This window comes from Chelonoidis abingdonii, chromosome 7, assembly GCF_003597395.2.
Source record: "Chelonoidis abingdonii isolate Lonesome George chromosome 7, CheloAbing_2.0, whole genome shotgun sequence".
Taxonomy (NCBI): domain Eukaryota; kingdom Metazoa; phylum Chordata; order Testudines; family Testudinidae; genus Chelonoidis; species Chelonoidis abingdonii.
In genome coordinates this window covers 69,745,037-69,763,177 of record NC_133775.1, presented here as the reverse complement: position 1 = coordinate 69,763,177, position 18,141 = coordinate 69,745,037, and the positions used below count along the sequence as shown (strand labels likewise).

At 46.0% G+C, this 18,141-nt stretch overlaps 1 protein-coding gene across 3 annotated transcripts in view; it reads left to right on the top strand.

The window, feature by feature from the left end:
• Nucleotides 1–18,141, top strand: part of ATF6 (activating transcription factor 6) — a 376,474-nt gene that overhangs the window by 23,872 nt on the left and 334,461 nt on the right. For all 3 annotated transcript variants that reach the window (XM_075067999.1, XM_075067998.1, XM_032804925.2), the window contains 2 exons: nucleotides 1,325–1,436; nucleotides 3,301–3,510. In XM_075067999.1, the coding sequence (XP_074924100.1) occupies nucleotides 1,325–1,436; nucleotides 3,301–3,510 (322 nt within the window). The remainder of the gene's footprint in view (nucleotides 1–1,324; nucleotides 1,437–3,300; nucleotides 3,511–18,141) is intronic.

The window sequence follows — 18,141 nt, the reverse complement described above, 5'->3', positions numbered from 1 at the left end:
TGCTTGCCTGTGCCAGGACTTCCAGTTCTCCTTGCTTGTTTCCCATGCTTCTTGCATTTGTGTGTTTCTTGCATTTCTTGCATTTGAAGTGTTTGGGCGCCTATGGCGTCTGAAGAGCATCAATGTGAATTATTTGCTTTGCTGCCAAAGAGTAAGGCTGCGAATCTGTTATGGAAGTCACAGATTCTGTGACTTCCGTGACTTCTGCATTGGTTGGTGTGGGTGACCCCAGGGCCGCCCCCCAGTGCCAGCCACACCATCTGCTTCTGGGGCAGCCCTGGGCCAACCATCTGCTTTGCCCCCTGAGCTGCAGTAGCTGTGATCCAGGGACACCTCCTTCCTCCCTGCAGATGTAGTAGCATCACCCCAGAGGCCCTCCTCCAGAGCAGCGATGCCTCCGGAGCCCTCAGAACACCTAAGATTTATAGTAGAAGTCATGGACAGATCAGGAGCTGCGAATTTTTGTTTAATGTTTGTGACCTATCCATGACTTTTACTAAAAATACCCATGACTAAATCTGAGCCATACCAATGAGGCATGCTGGCTGCATGCTGTGCCAGTATATGCCTCATTTGAGAGGTTGTGCTCAGCCCCAGAGGATGTTAAGAGAATAATTTTTTGTTTTGCTTTGTCTTTTTTAAAGCAGCTATTCATTGTGATTTGGTTTCTTCAGTAATGAGAAACAGCTTTTCAGATCAACTTAGTTCAGGCCCAGCTTGAATGACTCTTTGTTTCAATTATCAGTTGAATATTATTTGTCTTCTATAGGGAGACTAAAATCCTGTGTTAACAAGGAGATGGACTCACTGATCTTTTGATCTCTAGATTCTATCATTCTCACTCCTCTGTTCTGTTCGCTCTACGTGGGAGCTCTGTACTTTGGAGTGCTGTATAGGGCCTGCTCCCACTGAAGTCACAGGGACCCACAGGGAAATCTGTACTTGGGAGTACTACCTACGTATGGTCCATTGGCCTTGGACTTGGACTCAGGAGACCTGGATTCTGTTCCTGGTCACTGAGATGCTCGGTGACTTGGGCAAGTCACTTCACCACTCTCTCATCCATCACCCGTCTTAGCCTTCAGAACCCTCAGGTATATCTCATGTATATATAGAACCCCAACATAATGGGGCTAGATCTTGATTGGGGCCTTTGCGCACTATTGGAGTACAAATAATTAATAGAGGAAGAGTGGAATATTAGATTTGTGGTCAGTAGCACAGAACTGAAAGCAGAATCTGAACAGCATTTGAATGCTTTTGTAAGCACATTCTTCTGTTCTGAGAAGGATTGTCATTTGTTTTATATATTCTTTGTCAACAGGAAGACTTGGACTTCAGCACCAGCTCCCAGATGTCTCCTCTCTCTCTATACAGCAAGAGATCTGGAAGTCAGAAAGATAAAAAGCTCACTTCCAATGCTGCACACCAGTCTGGTAAGAATGATCTGCTTACTTTGACCGCACAGCTTGTTGTATTAATTTAAATGGAATATATGAGGTGACAGTGTTAACATAACCAAGTCACTGTCCAATATTAAACAGTGTTAAACAAGGTTCAGGGTTCAGAGTAATTCTGGATAGTTTTCTGAAAACATCTGCTCAGTGTGCAACAACCATAAAAAAAAAAAAAAGCTAACAGTGTTAGGAACCATTAGGAAAGGGATAGATAGTGAGACAGAAAATATCATAATACACTATATAAATACCTGGTACATCCACACCTTGAATACTGTGTGCAGTTCTGGTCACCCCATCTCAAAAAGGATATTTGAGAATTTGAAAAAGTATTGAGGAGGGCAGCAAAAATGAATAGGTCTATGGAACAGTGTCCATCTGAGGAGAGACTAAAAAGAGTGGGGCTATTCAGCTTAGAAAAGAGGTGTCCGAGGGGGATATGATAGAGGTCTATAAAATCATGAATGGTGTGGTGAAAGTGAATAAGGAAGTGCTATTTTTCCCGTCACATAACACAAGAACCAGGGGACACCTGATGAAATTAATAGGCAGTAGGTTTAAAACATAGTGAACTACTTCTTCAAACAAGCACAGTCAACCTGTGGAACTAGTTGCCAGAGGATGTTGTGAAGGTCAAAAGTGTGGGTTCAAACAAGATTGAGAGAAGTTCATGGAGGATAGATCCATCAATGGCTGTTACCCAAGATGATCAGGGACATGCTCTGGGTGTCTCTAAATCTTCGACTGGCAGATGCTGGAACTGGACAGCAGGGGATGGATCACTTAATAAATTATTATGTTCTGTTTGCTCCCTCTGAAGCATCTAGCACTGTCCATTGTCAGAAGACAGGCTGTTAAACTAGATGGAATATTGTTCTGGCCTAGTGTGGCTATGTATACAGAGAGCTCAGCATGCTTAGTACTGTGGCAAACATACCATTTAAAGTCTTTTTGACCTTTTATTGAAGATAAAGAAAAGAAGAAAAAACAGTTAAAGCATTTGAGAGGTAAAGTATTAAGTAAGGCTTTTGTTTTAATATCTCTTGCTCTTTCTCCCTTTAGCTGGAGAGATCTTTAGAAGGAAAAACAATCTTGTTGGACAGTCTCTTAGATGGGATCAAAGTAGGAACTGTCCTTTTGGGGAAAAGAGACGTTAGTTGTGATTGGCTAGAGCTGTTACAGTCCGATCCTGTTTTATCTTAGGTAGTGGTTGGGATTCAGCTGGAGCTTATAGAGGAGATGGTGTCATTTGTGTCCCTCTCTCTGTTCTTGGTCTGGTCAGGACATCTCTCAGGATTAGGATTAAGTCCTGGAGTCCCAGGAGATGGTGAGGCTGACAGCCATGATGATGCAGCTCGCGCAAGTAGCCAGTTTTTCTCCCCAAAAGTCTCTCTTTTTAGGGACCCCAAAGGGAATTGTCAGTGGAACAGTCCATCCTCTCATTGGTGGACAAAATAATTAGGCCTGTTAACCAACACACCAATTTTGTTTTTTTTTAATTTTCACTCCCACACTTGTTGTGTACCGAGCATGATAGTAACACAGTCCTTGAGTTCGTTTTATGAACTTTCACATACTCTTTATAGTTGAGCTCACAATTAGGGTAAATTTGCAGGCCCAATTATCACATGCTTTGCACAAGAAAATGTTGACTGAAAGGTGTCAGCAGTCCAGTTCTAGCAGACAGCCCTTTTATTTCTGATTAGATAAATCCATTTGTGTATAAGACACATCTTTTAATAAATAGATGGACAAAGAAAGACTTCAGTAACCCTTACACAGTGTTGTATAGAATTTTTATTTTTAGATTTCGTGGTTCAACTCAGATTTTTTCTTTCCCCAGCAAACAGCTCTGTGGGGACACCAAAAAGATCTAGTCAGACAACATCCAAACCTTCAATTCAACCCAAGCCTCTCTTGCTGCCTGCAGTACCTGAAGCTCAGGCCAGCCTTGGCATTCAGGCTAAAGCCATCATTATTCAGGCTCTTCCAGCGCTTTTGCCACTGACAAAGCAGCATCCAGTTGTTAGTATCCAACCGGCCCCTCCTAAAGGTAAGTGACTAGTTATGATTGAGCAGGGCTTGAGATGGATTCTTTTTTCTTTCAGGGTACACAGGGAAAAAGCCATATTCTGAGGTAAGTAAAGTGAGTGAAGAAGACATCTGAAACAGAGGACATAGAAGGGAGGAGTGGGCGCTACGAGCTTTACTGACATGAAAAGATATAAATACTCTCCAAAATGCTATCAAGACTACTACACACTGACAAAGAAGCAGGAGGGGATGTGGGACACTCTGAGTTTCCTAAGATCTATTAAAAAAAAGAAATTGCAGAATTATGTGAAGAGGTGGGTTTTGAGGAGAGGGTGGCTGTATGGCAAACAGGTTTAGAAAGGTTGTTCCAGGCTAGGAGCTAGTACATGAGAGGAAGGAAAGGGTATGTGGAGGGAATCAGAGTTGGTGGGGCTGCCAGATCTGCTTGTGATAACAAATGCTCTAGACAAGGTGAATTGAGTGCTTTTGTTTATCCCTTCTCATAATACAAGACCAAGAGGACATTCCACAAAATTGATTGAGTGACACTTACAAGAGAAAAAAAAAGTGCTGTTCTACCCACTGCATAATGACCATGTGTTAAGCTGAATCCCACTCTTGTCACCCTGAGTGCAGAAGTGGGGGCCCACAACGATGTTAAAAATTAATACTTGCCACTTCAGGCTTGTATTAAACTCTCAAGGTTACAGCTTCTCTCTGACCTTGGCTTGGCTTCTACCACCCAAATGCTAAAAATCCCCTTTGTACCCAGGAAGGGGCACTTGGTAATTCCTCCCTGTGGGGTACCCTCAAGTCCTTTCACCCCCACTCCAGGGAAGAGCTGAGAAAGGAAACAAAGGAAATTAGCTATGACTATCAGCTAATCAAACAACATACGCAAACCTTGTAGGACACCAAAAATCAAATCTTCTTCTTAAAAAAGTAAATGTTGTTAAAAACAAAAAGGAAAACAATACATCTGGACCTTAGACTAGATCTTAAAAGAAACAGTTACAAAAATTAAGCACCCAAAATAGTTTTCTTGGGGGTTCAGCTTAAAGGTTACCAGCAAACAAAAGCATCTGAGGTTAGCACAGAGGAGATCCACAAGCCTTAAAAAATAAACAGAAATAAACCTGATCACGTCTAGCTAAACATTCTGATCTACTTACACATCTGGAGTTCAGATAAGTAGTTCTAAGTATGATCTGATGATTTTTGATCATACCTGGCTTAAAGCTGCTTACAGCATTGTTGCCCTGTCCCTCCAGCCCAGAGAACAACAGACAAAGGGGAAGTTTCTTTCCCAAATTTAAAAATTCCAGCCTTCTCATTGGCTCTCTTTGGTCAGGTGTGCACCCCTTTTCTTTTACCTGTGGACTTGTTAACCCTTTACAGTTAAAGCAAGCAGAGAACAGACCAAGAGGGATTTTATAGCTAATTGGCTGGCTGGGTGTCCATAAAAGGGAGCCCGTCTCGTCTCCCCCCTTTATTTATCACACCATGTGTAACTCATTGCTCCAGAAATTAGAGCCAAAGAATTTAGTGGGATCCAGAAAATAAGAGATGTTTGTATGAATAATGAAAATATCCACTATTAGGTTAGGATTACAAACCGGCTTGAAAAACAACAAGGAGTCCTCGTGGCACCTTAGGGTACATCGACACTACCCGCCGGATTGGCGGGTAGTGATCGATCTATCGGGGATCGATTTATTGCTTCTCGTCTAGACACAATAACTTGATCCCTGAATGTGCCCCGTCTACTCCGGAACTCCACCAGGGTGAGAGGCGAAAGCGGAGTTGATGTGGGAGCCGCGGCCGTCAATCTCCCGTTGTGAGGACGGAAGGTAAGTCAGAATAAGATACATTGACTTCAGCTATGCTATTCTCGTAGCTGAAGTTGCGTATCTACATCGACACCCTCCCCTCTCTGCCAGTGTAGATGACGCCTCAGAGACTAACAAATTTATTTGGGCATAAGCTTTTGTGGGCTATAACCCACTTCATCAGTTGCATGAAGTGAAAAAAAGTAGGCAGGTATAAATATACAAATATCAACAGAGGGAAAATTACTTTTTGTAGTGCTAACAAGGCACTATAAAAAGTAGTGTTCCCTCTATTAATATTCACCCCTTCTTGTCAACTGTTGGGAATCCACCTTAATTGAATTGGCCTCCTTAGCAGTGACCCTACGCTTGGTAAGGCAACTCCCATCTTTTCATGTGCTGTATACCTGGCTACTTTTTTTCACTCCATGCATCTGATGAAGTGGGTTATAGCCCACAAAAGCTTATGCCCAAATAAATTTGTTAGTCTGTAAGGTGCCATAAGGACTCCTCATTATAGCCTAACACAGCTACCCCTCTGAAACCTCCTTCAGGCCATGACCCACCACTGACTGATAGGGGAAGGAAAAAGCTTCTTCGCTCATGGGTAGGTTATTCCATAATTGCCTGCTACAGGGTTTATTTTACCTTCCTTTGAAGCATCTGTTTCTGACTGTGGTCTGAGACAGAATACTGCACACGCCATTCGTCTAGTCTGGTATGGCTATGTTCCTCCCTGATGTTCTCAGAAGTCTTAGTTATCTGTGCTTTCCCCTTAAGAATTCATAATGTGAAACTATTATTAATTGTAATTTTGGTGCACGTTTTGATAATGAAGCTTCCTACTAGGGAAAGAACTGGAACTATTATTTCTGTTCAGATAGGCCACCAAAGAGGTGTCAGAGGTTGCTGACTGGTCACACCCAACCCTGTGCCAGATTTGAACTAGTGAACTCGAGAGGAAAGGTTCCTTATTCCCTTAACAGTCCTCTAAGCTCTTTATTCTTGATTTTGGCTGCCATACTTGCTTTGTTATTTGCTAAAGTGTACTCAGTCTTCATTGACAAGCTCTGAGCTGTATTTTATCCTCTTGCAAATTCTGAACAGACCTGTGGGACGGCAACTGATTCTCTGAAACTGTCTCATGTAGTTGCACATTTTGACCAGCAGATGGCGAAAAATACTTGCAATTCAGCAACTGTTTGAACTAAAAAGGCTTTGAACACAACAGTAGCAGGAAATGTGAAAACTTGCTCTGTGTGTGTGTGAAAATGCTTTGGTAGAGATCTAAGGAAATACATCTTCACTATTGATTGCTTCTCCACTTGGAGTTAGGTTAAAGCCAGAGAGACTAGCAGAAAGTTTTTGTCAGGTATGATTTGCCTAAATTATCAGACTGCCTGAACTACAAGTTCACTTTCTAGTTGGGCTGACACAACCCTTAATCCTTTTGAAGTACTTGTCCAATGAGGTGCAATTCATTTCAGTAGTATTTTGAATAAGACGGTGAAAAGATCCCTTTCTGTAAGAGTGGGAAATATGACAATGGTGGGAACGGGTACTACTTGGTCTTTGTGAACAAGTGTTAACATAAGATCAGCTTCCCACTTCCCTTGCATAGGCGGTATGAGTGTGGCTTGGGGAGGGCATGTGAGGAGGAAATATCATTGGGGAGGTCAGGACCCACACCCAGGGCTCCTGCAGAAATTTTCTGTTTACTTTCTAATTGTAAACTTTGTCATAAACTCTTGAGGAAGAAAACTCTTCTGTGGAGCTGTTCCCCCAGCTTAGAGGGTGTCCTTAGCCAAAATTCCACCTATCTACTGCAGCAGGCAATTGTTGGCTGGTATTCTCCACCCCTGAGGTGGCTGAATTTCAGTACTGCAGAGCATTAGGATCTTGGGATGAAAGGTGCTAGAGGAATTTGGAAGAACTGACTAGTTAGATCAGATTCGCTAACTGATGGTGAGCAGCCTGTGTTTGTAAATCAGAATTATTTAGACCCTGGGCTGCTTCTCGAGTCACAAGTAGGCGCTCAGGTGAAGAGAGGTTTTTCCTTCTGCATCTGGTTTAGTGAGTATGACCTTTGATTTTGGCTACAGATCTTATTAGTCTAATTAGTATTACAGAAGTGCTTAGAGGCAAGGGCCCATTTTGCCAGGCACTGTACAAATATATAACGTGTAGACCTTTATATTGTCATTTGTATTACCATAGTGCCTAGTCACCTTAGTCACGGCCCGGGACCCCATTGTGCTAGATGCTGTACAAGGCACAACAGACAGACAGATGGAGTGATTACAGTGAGACAACACTGGTCAGCATGATGGGCAGTGGTCTCAGGATACCAGTGGCTTAGCTGTTGTCAAGATGTTTGTAGATATCACAGCAAAGTAGTTTTAGGGAGGGATTTGAAGGAGGATAGTGAGATGACTTTACGGACATTTATGGGGAGCTCCTCCCAAGCATGAGCAGAAGCATGGGAGAAAGCATAAGGGATGAGGGGGAGGGATAGCTCAGTGGTTTGATCATTGGCCTGCTAAACCCAGGGTTATGAGTTCAGTCTTTGAGGGGGCCACTTAGAAATCTGGGGCAAAAATCAGTGCTTGGTCCTGCTGGTGAAGGCAGGGGGCTGGACTCGATGACCTTTCAAGGTTCCTTCCAGTTCTAGGAGATAGGTATGTCTCCAATTATTATTTATTTCAGGAGGGAGGGGATAGTTCAGTGGTTTGAGCATTGGCCTGCTAAACCCAGGGTTGTGAGTTTAGTCCTTGAGGGGGCCATTTAGGGATCTAGGGCAAAAATCTGGGGATTGGTCCTGCTTTGAGCAGGGGGTTGGACTAGATGTCCTCCTGAGGTCCCTTCCAACCCTGATATTCTATGATGCTTGCTTGAAAATTTAACAAGAGGGCAATGAAAGATGGGATCATGGGCCAATTGAGTCAACATCTCAACAGTGAGTGACACAATAGTTAGGGAGGGGGATATGACATTCTGGAGAGCATTCCAGGTCAGTGAGAAGCTGTGTCACTCTTGTCCTGCAACCTGTGGTGCCTCACAATGCTTTGCTGCTGTAGCTTCCAACCTGGGCCCCTCATAAACAGCTTAACAGCATGCAGATCTCATATGAGTGTCTGTGTGTAGCAGCAGCCTTCTAGCCCATTCCAGTCACTCTCTAGTTTGCACCAGCTTTGATTACCACTTCCAGGGTAATTCCAACACACTCCTAGTCCTCAAAACTTGTTTCTGCACAGTCCAACCCTCTCCTGGACAGGTCAGATATTTTAAGTCCATTGCCCCTCTAAGGGGATCAGTATCAACAGTTTGCTACTTGAAGTTACCCACACAATTCAGTTTAAACACAGCAGTGGATTAGTTTTGATTAACAATAAAACAAATGTATTTAACTACAAAGACATGGGTTTTAAGTGAGCACAAGTATAAGTCATTAAAGTGAGAAATGATGAGAGAAATAAAGATGAAACGCTTCCTGGTACTAAGATTTGACAGACTAGACTTGGTTCAAGGTGAAATCTCTTACCATGTATTTCCAGTAACATTGCTGACCAAATTCTCAGGCCAGGATCTGCTTCCAAAGGCTGTTTCTTTTGTTGTCTTAGGTGAAAGAGAGAGAGATGAATAGAGAGAGAGACCTTGAGGTGTTTTTCCCTCTCACTTTTATAGTCCAGTCCCCTTTGAAATGCATTCTCTTGAGGGTTACCCTTAGATAAAGTTTATTCCTGCTTTGAAGACAGAGACAAGGAGTCTCGTGGTCAAAGAGGTTTCATGCTTGTGTGCTAAGATGCCGATCTGTTTGTTCTTGCCCCTCTTCCTTGCCAGTGAATAACCTTGACTGGTGATTGCTAAGGCTAAGATTTTGTCATGGTTATTTTTCGTAAAAGTCACAGATAGGTCATGGGCCATAAACAAAAATTCATGGAAGCCCGTGCCTTGTCGGTGACTTTTGCTGCTGTGGCTCCATGGTTTCCCCTGCCACTGTGGTGGCTGGGAGCTGTGAAGTCCCCCCCCTCCGCCCCCCACCCAAGGCTGTCACCCATTGCTGGGACCCTAATGAGAGCCCCCAGAGGAGGCTGTCGCTGGAACCCTGCAGAGGGATCCTGAGGAGGCTGTTGCCTGTTGCTGGAACCCCGCAGGGGGAGCCTGAGGAGGCTGTCGCTCAGCACTGGGACCCTGCAGGAACTGGGAATTCCTCTCCTGGCACACAGGGCTGGGAGCAGGGTGCACAACCAGGGGAGTACAGCTCAGCACTGGGACCCTGCAGGAACTGGGAATTCCTCTCCTGGCACACAGGGCTGGGAGCAGGGTGCACAACCAGGGGAGTACAGCTCAGCACTGGGACCCTGCTGGCTGCCAGCTCCAGTCCCGCGGCCCCAGGGGCTGAAGCAGAAAATGTCATGGAGGTCTGTGGAAGTCACGACTTCTGTGATATAAATGTAGCCTTAGTGATTGCCCATCGACTTGGATGACACCTGGCTAGAGGCCTCAGCCCGTCTTCTGTCTTTGAGGAACCGCTAAACGCATTTGTCTGATAAACGCATTTCAGATCTAATTTCAGCTTGTGTTTATAACTTTAAGATATAATATTACTCAACTGTTCTGAAAAGTCTCATCTGTCATTAAAAAACAAAAACAAATTAAGTCTCTAGCAGTTATGTTTGCAGAATAAACCTTGACAATGTACTTAAGTGTAAATGATGCAAGGATAGCAGACTGAGTTTGCAGAGAGCCTGAAACCATAGTTCTGAGATGTGAACTGCCCATTCATTTCAGGAAATGCTAACTCATGTGCAAGTGATGATGCTTTGAATATCAGTGTTACTGTTTCATTGCTCATCAAAGCTTGGAAGAAAAGAAGTATTATCATAGTATGAAGATAGTATTGCCAATCCCAAGCGTTCAAAAATCATGAGTTGGGCCTCTGAATAATCATGATAGGTTTAAAATGCATGAAATTTAAAAAACAGTAAATATCAGGCGCTTTCTTATTTTCCTGCTAGTGTTTGAGCCTTTAGGATTCACACTTTCAAGCTGCTTTTCCAGCAACCATGAGGACGAGAAACTACATGGGGATTGGAGAGGAATAAAAGTGAGATTATTGCATAACATGGCTGCAGGAGCTGGGCTTTAAAAATAATGTCAAATGTTATGAGACTTATGATAAAAATCATGAGAGCTGGCAATGCTTTGAAGATCTACACAATTTGCTCATTTTGGGTAGGCTTGTAGCAACACATGGCAAGTTGAAAGGCATAGTGATCGATTTCATTTTTCAGCTTTCAGAAGTTTGGAAAATGCTGCAGTAACAATGCTGTGTTACCCTTCAAAGCCTTCACAAAGTCATTTTTTCCCCTTAATTTAACCTGTAGATGTTTCTGTTAAGCTTTGGTCAGCCCTCCGTCACCTGTCCCCAAAAGCTGTGTTGTATAAGAACGCCTGTTTCTCAGAAAAACAGTTTCAATTTTAGGTAACTTAAGGACATGACTGATATTGAATGTCTGTAATTTATACTATTTGCTTATGTCATTTATTTAGTGAGCTCTATGCCCCTTTGAGTTAGTTTGTAATTTTGCTTATGAGTCATATTTCAATACATTAAATGTTTTAAGTTAATAACTGTACAGGAGGGGGCAAAGAGATGGGAAGAATGAAACACAGAAAGATATAAATTCTGATTAAACAATAATAAAACTAATACATTGGGAAACTACAGAGACATGAAGCAACTTAAAATATCTCAACTTCCTTATGATCATCATCTTATTTTCTATACTATCTTATGTTCATAGGGGTTCCCAAATGGCTAACAGACATTACTGTTGGATTCTGTCTCCAGGCCTTGACCCAGAGCCATGTGGACTATGCTGAGCACTGATCAGTGCAATCATACAACAGCAGACACCATAGCCCTGCCATTGAAGTGACTCTCTTACAGATTTGGGATCTCTCTCTCTCAATCATTCTTCGATTTGTGGGTGTCAAAAGTTGGGCCTTTTTTATCTTATAAGACTTAGAAAATGACTCTCCCTTTTGCCCCCCCAGTAGTTTAAAATTGGGACCAGGTTCTGAAAAGGAAGTGGGGAGCAGTGTTGACGTCTTGACTGTAGGATTGCCAGGTGTCCGGTTTTTGACTGTAATGCCCGGTTGAAAAGGGATCCTGGCAGCTCCGATCAGCACTGCTGACCAGGCCATTAAAAGTCCAGTCAGCAGTGCAGCGGGGCTAAGGAAGGCTCCTGCCTGCTGTGGCTCCTTGCACTTACGAAAGCAGTGGCATGTCTCCCCTCTGGCTCTTATGCGTAGGGGCAGCCAAAGGACTCTGCGTGCTGCCCCCGTCCCAAGCGCCACCTCCACAGCTCCCATTGGTTGCCAGTGGGAGCTGCGGGGATGGCGCCTGCAGACCAGGCAGTGCGCAGAGTCATCTGGCTGTGCCAGAGGGGGGACATGCCGCTGCTTCCGGGAGCCGCCTGAGGTAAGCGCCACCTGGAGCCTGCGCCGCCCCCCTCCCCACGCCCCAGCCTGCTGCCCCGACCCCCCTCCCACGCTCCGAACCCCTCAGCCCCAGCACCTTCTTGCACCCCAAATCCCTCATTCCCATCCCCGAGACTGCACGCCCAGCTGGGGCTCCCAACCCCCCTACTCCAGCCCTGATCCTCCTCCCACCCTCCCAACCTCTTGGTCCCAGCACAGAGCACCCTCCTGCACACCAAACTCTTCATCCCCCGCCCCACCCCAGAGCCCACATCCCCAGCTGGAGCCCTCACTCTCTCTGCACTCTAACCTGCACCAGTCCAGAGCCCATGCCTGCACGCCAGACCCCTCAGCCCAAACCCGGAGCCCCCTCCTGTACCCCAAACTCCTTATCCTTCGCCCCACCCCAGAGCCTGCATCCCTGGCTAGAGTCCTCACACCCTCCCTACCCCAACCCACCTGCACCAGTCCGGAGCCCCTTCCTGCACTCCAGACTGCTCAACTCCAGCCCCCTCCTGCACCCTAAACCCATCATCCGTGGCCCTACCCCAGAGCCCACACGCCCAGCCAGAGCCCTCACTCCCGCTGACACCCCAACCCCCTGCCCCAGCCCGGAGCCCCCTCCTACACCCTGAACTCCTAATTTTTGGCTCCACCCTGGAGCCTGCACCACGACCCAGAGCCCTCACCCCCTTCCGCAACCCTGCCCCCTGAGCCAGCCTAGTGAAAATGAGTGAGTGAGTGAGGGTGGGGAGAGCGAGTGACAGAGGGAGCGGGGGATGGAGTGAGTGGGGGGTGGGACCTCGGAGAATGGTGGAGGAGGCGTGGGGCAGGGAGTGGTGCAAAGATGTTTAGTTTTGTGCGAGTAGAATGCTGGCAACCCTACTTGACTAGTGAGTAAGTGGGACAATCAGCAGTAATCATCACACTGTAAGACCTGGTACCAGAATTCTTATCTTGTCATGTCATCCTCTGAACACTGCAATTCTGGACCGTGCTGGAACGGGGTTTAGTTCTGAAATGGAAAATGTACTTCAGGGAGTCACTGCATATTCCCACTTATGGATCCATGGTGTCTGTGCCTCAAGGATCTGGAACCATTAGGAAAACTGCCAATTTGGACTCACTCACTTGTTTTAGGATTCTTACTAAGGGTGTGTCCGAAGTCTGCAGTCGGAAATGTGATTGTGGCATGTGTTGGCATACGTACATGAGCTTTAATCTAGCTAGCACAGCTAAAAATAGCAGCGAAGGCGTGGCACAGATTTCAGCATGGTCTCGCAGTGCAAGTGCATGAAGCCTGTGTTGCTGCAGCTACACTAGTATTTTTAGCTGTGCTAGCTAGATTAAAGCTACTATTGGTATGCCAACCTGGGTTGCAATCACACCTCTGATTCAGTGTAGACGTATCCTGAGTCTAGATAACCTAGGAAGTTTTAGAACTTTTGTAACTTAAAGTAATTTTGTCCATTTTTAGTTTTACCTTGGTGCCAACTACATCAGAGCCCTTTTAGGGCTTTAAATGGAGCACTTCCTGCCCTAGGGCCTTTCCCAAGATGGATGCAGGTGCCCAGTCCCTCTTTGGTTCAGAGACATACCTTCCAGACAGATACAGCTGCCTAGTCTTCACACTTCCCAAGCCTGTCTCAAGCCTGAGTTGTCAGTCCCAGAACTACAGATTCAGTGTGGACAATCTTGACCTGATGTTCTCCATATCTCCAGAGATCCCAAAGCAGATAAGTTGGTGGACCCCACAGAATACAATTTAAGATGAGTCCTCTGCATTCCTCCCGCTCCCTCAGCAAAAGCAGTCCAGATGCATCCAAGCTAGACTATGGCGTGCACTGCCAGTGACTTTGGAATCAATGAGGAACCAATCTGCTAGAACCATGAGCCATCCTCTGGGCCCAGAAATCCATGATACCCGAATTTGTAGGAAAAGTAGAACAGATGCCTATGGACAATACCACTGTTATGTATTCTCCTACGCAAGAAAGCGCTTGTTCCCAGACTGTGTGCAAGGAAGTGGCAAATTCATGGAGTTGTGAATATAGCACAGGAGTAGGCAACCTTTCAGAAGTGGTGTGCTGAGTCTTCGTTTATTCACTGTAATTTAAGGTTTCGCGTGCCAGTAATACATTTTAACGTTTTTAGAAGATCTGTTTCTATAAGCCTATAATATATAACTAAACTATTGTTGCATGTAAAGTAAATAAGGTTTTTAAAATGTTTAAGAAGCTTCATTTAAAATTAAATTAAAATGCAGAGCCCCCGGACCAGTGACCAGGACCCGGGCAGTGTGAGTGCCACTGAAAATTAGCTTGCGTGCCGCCTACAGCACATATGCCATAGGTTGCCCACCCCTGATATAGCACAGCATATATCTGATATTGTTGCATCTAGCAAGGGAGGATGATCTGGCAAATAGGATTTCCTGGTGGACTTAGGAACAACATGAATGGTCTCTCAAACAGCCTGTGTGGTCAAACTCCTATTCAGCAAGTGGGGTCCTCCTCTTTCCTCTTTGCCACCAGGACCAACTCTGTGTCCCCTGCATTGCTCTTGATGAGGGATAGCAAAAGGTCCTTGACAGACACCTTTCTGTGAGAGTCGAACACACAGCTCCAGTACACATTCCTGCTGATTCCATTTGTCCCTTGACTACTCAGGAAATTGGGACCAAACAGGGCCTGGGTGATCCTGGTAGCCCCAGCAAGGGCCAGAAAATTCTGGTGTTCAGAGTGGACCAGTAATCTTCCTCTGTACCTCCCAGTGTCACAAAAGCTCTGGTCTCAGGACATTAGAACCCGACCCTCAGTCTCTTCATCTGGCTGCCTGTGCTCTGAGATGCATTGTTCTGCTCTACTGAAGTGTAGACTCTCCAGGAAACATGCCATTCGCAAGCATTACACCTAAGTGGAAAAAGGATTGGCGTGTGGGCAGTTAACAGCAATTATGCAGCACTCACGCTAATTTACTGCATCTCTAGAACCAAGGTCTTTTTAGCATCCATTAGAGTGCACTTGTGTGCAGTTTATGCTTTTCACTGTCTGGTTGAGGGACTCTCCATTCTTGTCACTTAGTGGTCTCCAAGTTCCTAAAGGGAGTGCCCAATTTGTATCCACTGGTCAGAGACCAAGTGCCAACATGGGACTTAAACCTACTCTTCACCAGACTTGTGACAAAAGTTCTTCAAGCCCTTAAGAATGCTGCTTGTAGCTCCTCTCTATAAAAACACCCTTTCCAGTGGCCATTTTTTTGCCACACAGGGTCAATGAATGTACTACTGCAATCGCTTACTCCATTTGTTCAAGTGGCAGACATTTGTGTGGTGATCTAGGCCCACTTATTTCATCAAAATTAACTCAACTGCTGATGAGCCACGTGGGTGTCAGTATGATGCCACATAATGGAATTTTGTTTTTTCAGTTTGCTCTTTTAAAAACCAAAGAAATTAGACAAACCTATGGTAAAAGCACATTAATAAGGTTGCAAAGGCAAGCACTCAAGGTAGGAAATGTCATGCAACCTTAATTTGGCCCCCTTGTGTGTATCCAGTATGGCACAATCTATAACCATATGATCACATACTATTTTTTCCCCACAGGACCATGCCTCATTCAGTGCATAGGACTGATCTGCCTTTTGCGTGAATCAGGGCTATGTAGTTAAGGAGGCTGCTGTCTGTACGAGCGCTCCTGCATTTATTGCAGGAGTTGGAACATGTGTAGTGAATGAGGCAGCGGGTTGCAGAAAGAGAGAGGATGATCTCAGGGTTAAGGCACTTGAATGCTGCCCTGGAGAACTGCCTCTGCCCCAGAGTTCCTGTGTAATATCAGTCAGGTCACTTACACCAAACTTTTCCCAAGTAGTCACTAATTTGGGCAGCCAGAAAGTGAAAAGCGAGGCACCCACAAGTTCAGGGTCTGATTTGAAAGTGTGAGCTCTTAGAACATCTGCAACTGAGTTCAATAGGAGCTTTGAACATAGGAAGTGCTGTATGTGCTAAGTTCTGTGAAAAACCGATCCTAGGTGTTTCAGATAGGGCACTTGAAGTTAGTGCGGGGGGGGGGGCAACTTTGTGCCTGGAGGGCCGCTCAGGTTTCCGAAATGTCATGGTAGGCTTGGTTAAGGAGGCTCTGTGCCTCCCAACAAACAGCCAGGTTGGCCTTAGACCCTAGCTCCCCATCCACTCCCCGTTTCTTGCCCCCTGATGCCCTCCCTGGACTCCTGACCCATCCTAACCCCCCCGTTTCCTGATGCCCCCCGGTACCTGCCCCTGCCATCCACTCTCCCCATTTCCTGTCCCCTGACTGGCCCAGAACCCTGCCCCTGACTGCCCCCCACCGCCTCATCCAACCCTTCTTCATTCCTACTGCCCCGCCCCCAGGACCCTGCCATCAACCAACACCCCTTCTCCTATTCCCTGACAACGCCCAGACCCATGCCCCTGACTAGCTTCATCCGGCGAGCCGACTTACTGTCCCGTCCGAGACTCCCCTGGCACCCCCTCCCCCGGTCCCGACCCCGCCCCCCCCCCACCCCGGGGGCCCGCCCCTCCCCCCCGCCATGCGCCCACCAAAATGAAGACCCCGGGGGGGGGGGGGGGGGCCAGCCGTTCTCCCTCCTTCTGACTGCCCCAGGATCCCTACCCCATTCAACCCCCCCCCCCCGTTCCTCACCCTCTGACAGCCCTGAGCCCCTATCGGCACCCCCGCCCCCCAAACTCCACTGCCTTCTATCCGCCTCGCACCCTTACTGTGCTGCCTGGAGCGCTGGTGGCGCTACAGCCATGCCACCTGGCTGGAGCCAGCCACGCCACCGCGCAGCACAGAGCAACAGATCAGGCCGGGCTCTGCAGCTGCGCTGCCTCAGGAGCTTGCAGCCCCACTGCCCAGAGCATTGCGCTGGCAGCGCAGTGAGCTGAGGCTTCAGGGGAGGGGGAACAGCAGGGAAGGGGCCAAGGGTTAGCCTCCCGGGCCAGGAGCTCAGGAGCTGGGCAGGAGGTTCCTGTGGGACGGATGTGGCCTGCTAGCCATAGTTTGCTCACCTCTGAGTTAGTGGATACTTTTTACATTAATTAATTCATGAATTTCCTTATAATGGATAATACTCCCTCCTCTCATAGGGGTGTATTAATATTTGTGAAGCGCTTGGATACTGTAGTGATCACCATAGAAAACCCCATGAGGAAATGACTAGTTCTGTCTTCAGAGCAGTGACTGGCCATACATTAAAACAAAGTATTGAATAGCTGCTCATTAGTTCAGCAGCATTCGTCCCATGCACTGAATGATGCAGTGGTCCTCTTTACCACTGACCAGCCAGATTTCACACACCACAGTACATTTATTTAGGAAAGAAGCAATACAGAGAAAACGTATCCTAAAACAATCTTCCACATGGAGACCTGGGCAGTTCCAGTCCTTCCAATCCTTCTAGTGGGGTTTTGCCCTCTTGGTTATAATCTCATGTCACTTTTTGGATCAGAATGAGGGACTCTGAGGCAGTTCAGGCTGTTCCTGTATGCCCTTTCTTTGCCTCCTTGGCATTCTGAACCCAGTCCGAACCAGTATGTTCAGTTCCCCGCAAGGAGGATGGTACATCTTTGGAATTGTCCTGGGATCTGCAATAAATACCAACCTTCTGCCTTCCTTTTCTCCCCTCCCCCCACCCAATTTTAGTTCCTGGAGGAAGCTTCCCCATCAGAGCTGAACACTGTATTCTAGCTCCAAAGATGCATAAACTTTAGTATTTATAAATGTTATATGAATATTCCTTAGCCAATAGTGTTGGACAATCTCAGCAGTCTTCTGAAGTTTCCACGCTTCCAAGGTTTCAAGTGGTGCAGTGATTGATCTGAATAAAATCAGTTTTCCTACCTATTTAAATTGGTTGAAAAACTGCTTGCAAACTGTCCCTTATTCTTTTTTAATGGGGGCCTAGATTTTGGAGAGCAAGACAATAGCATGAAGCAGTATTGCCTGATCATGTGTTAATTTACATTCTGTGGTTTGGCAGGGTTCTGTTCGTGACCAGTCCCAGAAATACTACAGTTATTACGAGGCTCCCGGTGTGCACGAAGGAGATAGTTATCTTTAGGAATGACGTTCTGTCCCTGTAACATTTTTTTAGTGCAGCTGGCAAAATAACAAACACTCTAGCCCAGAAAGTAGATAAATAATATAAGATGGTCAGAATGTCTCATGTCTGAGCATCCATATACTCTCACCATCTCTTGCAGAAAAAGCCTGTCATCACCCCCACCATCATCATCATCACCACCACCACCTGGGGTTGTCATTCTGCCATCTCCCGGGGCACGCAGGCAGGGA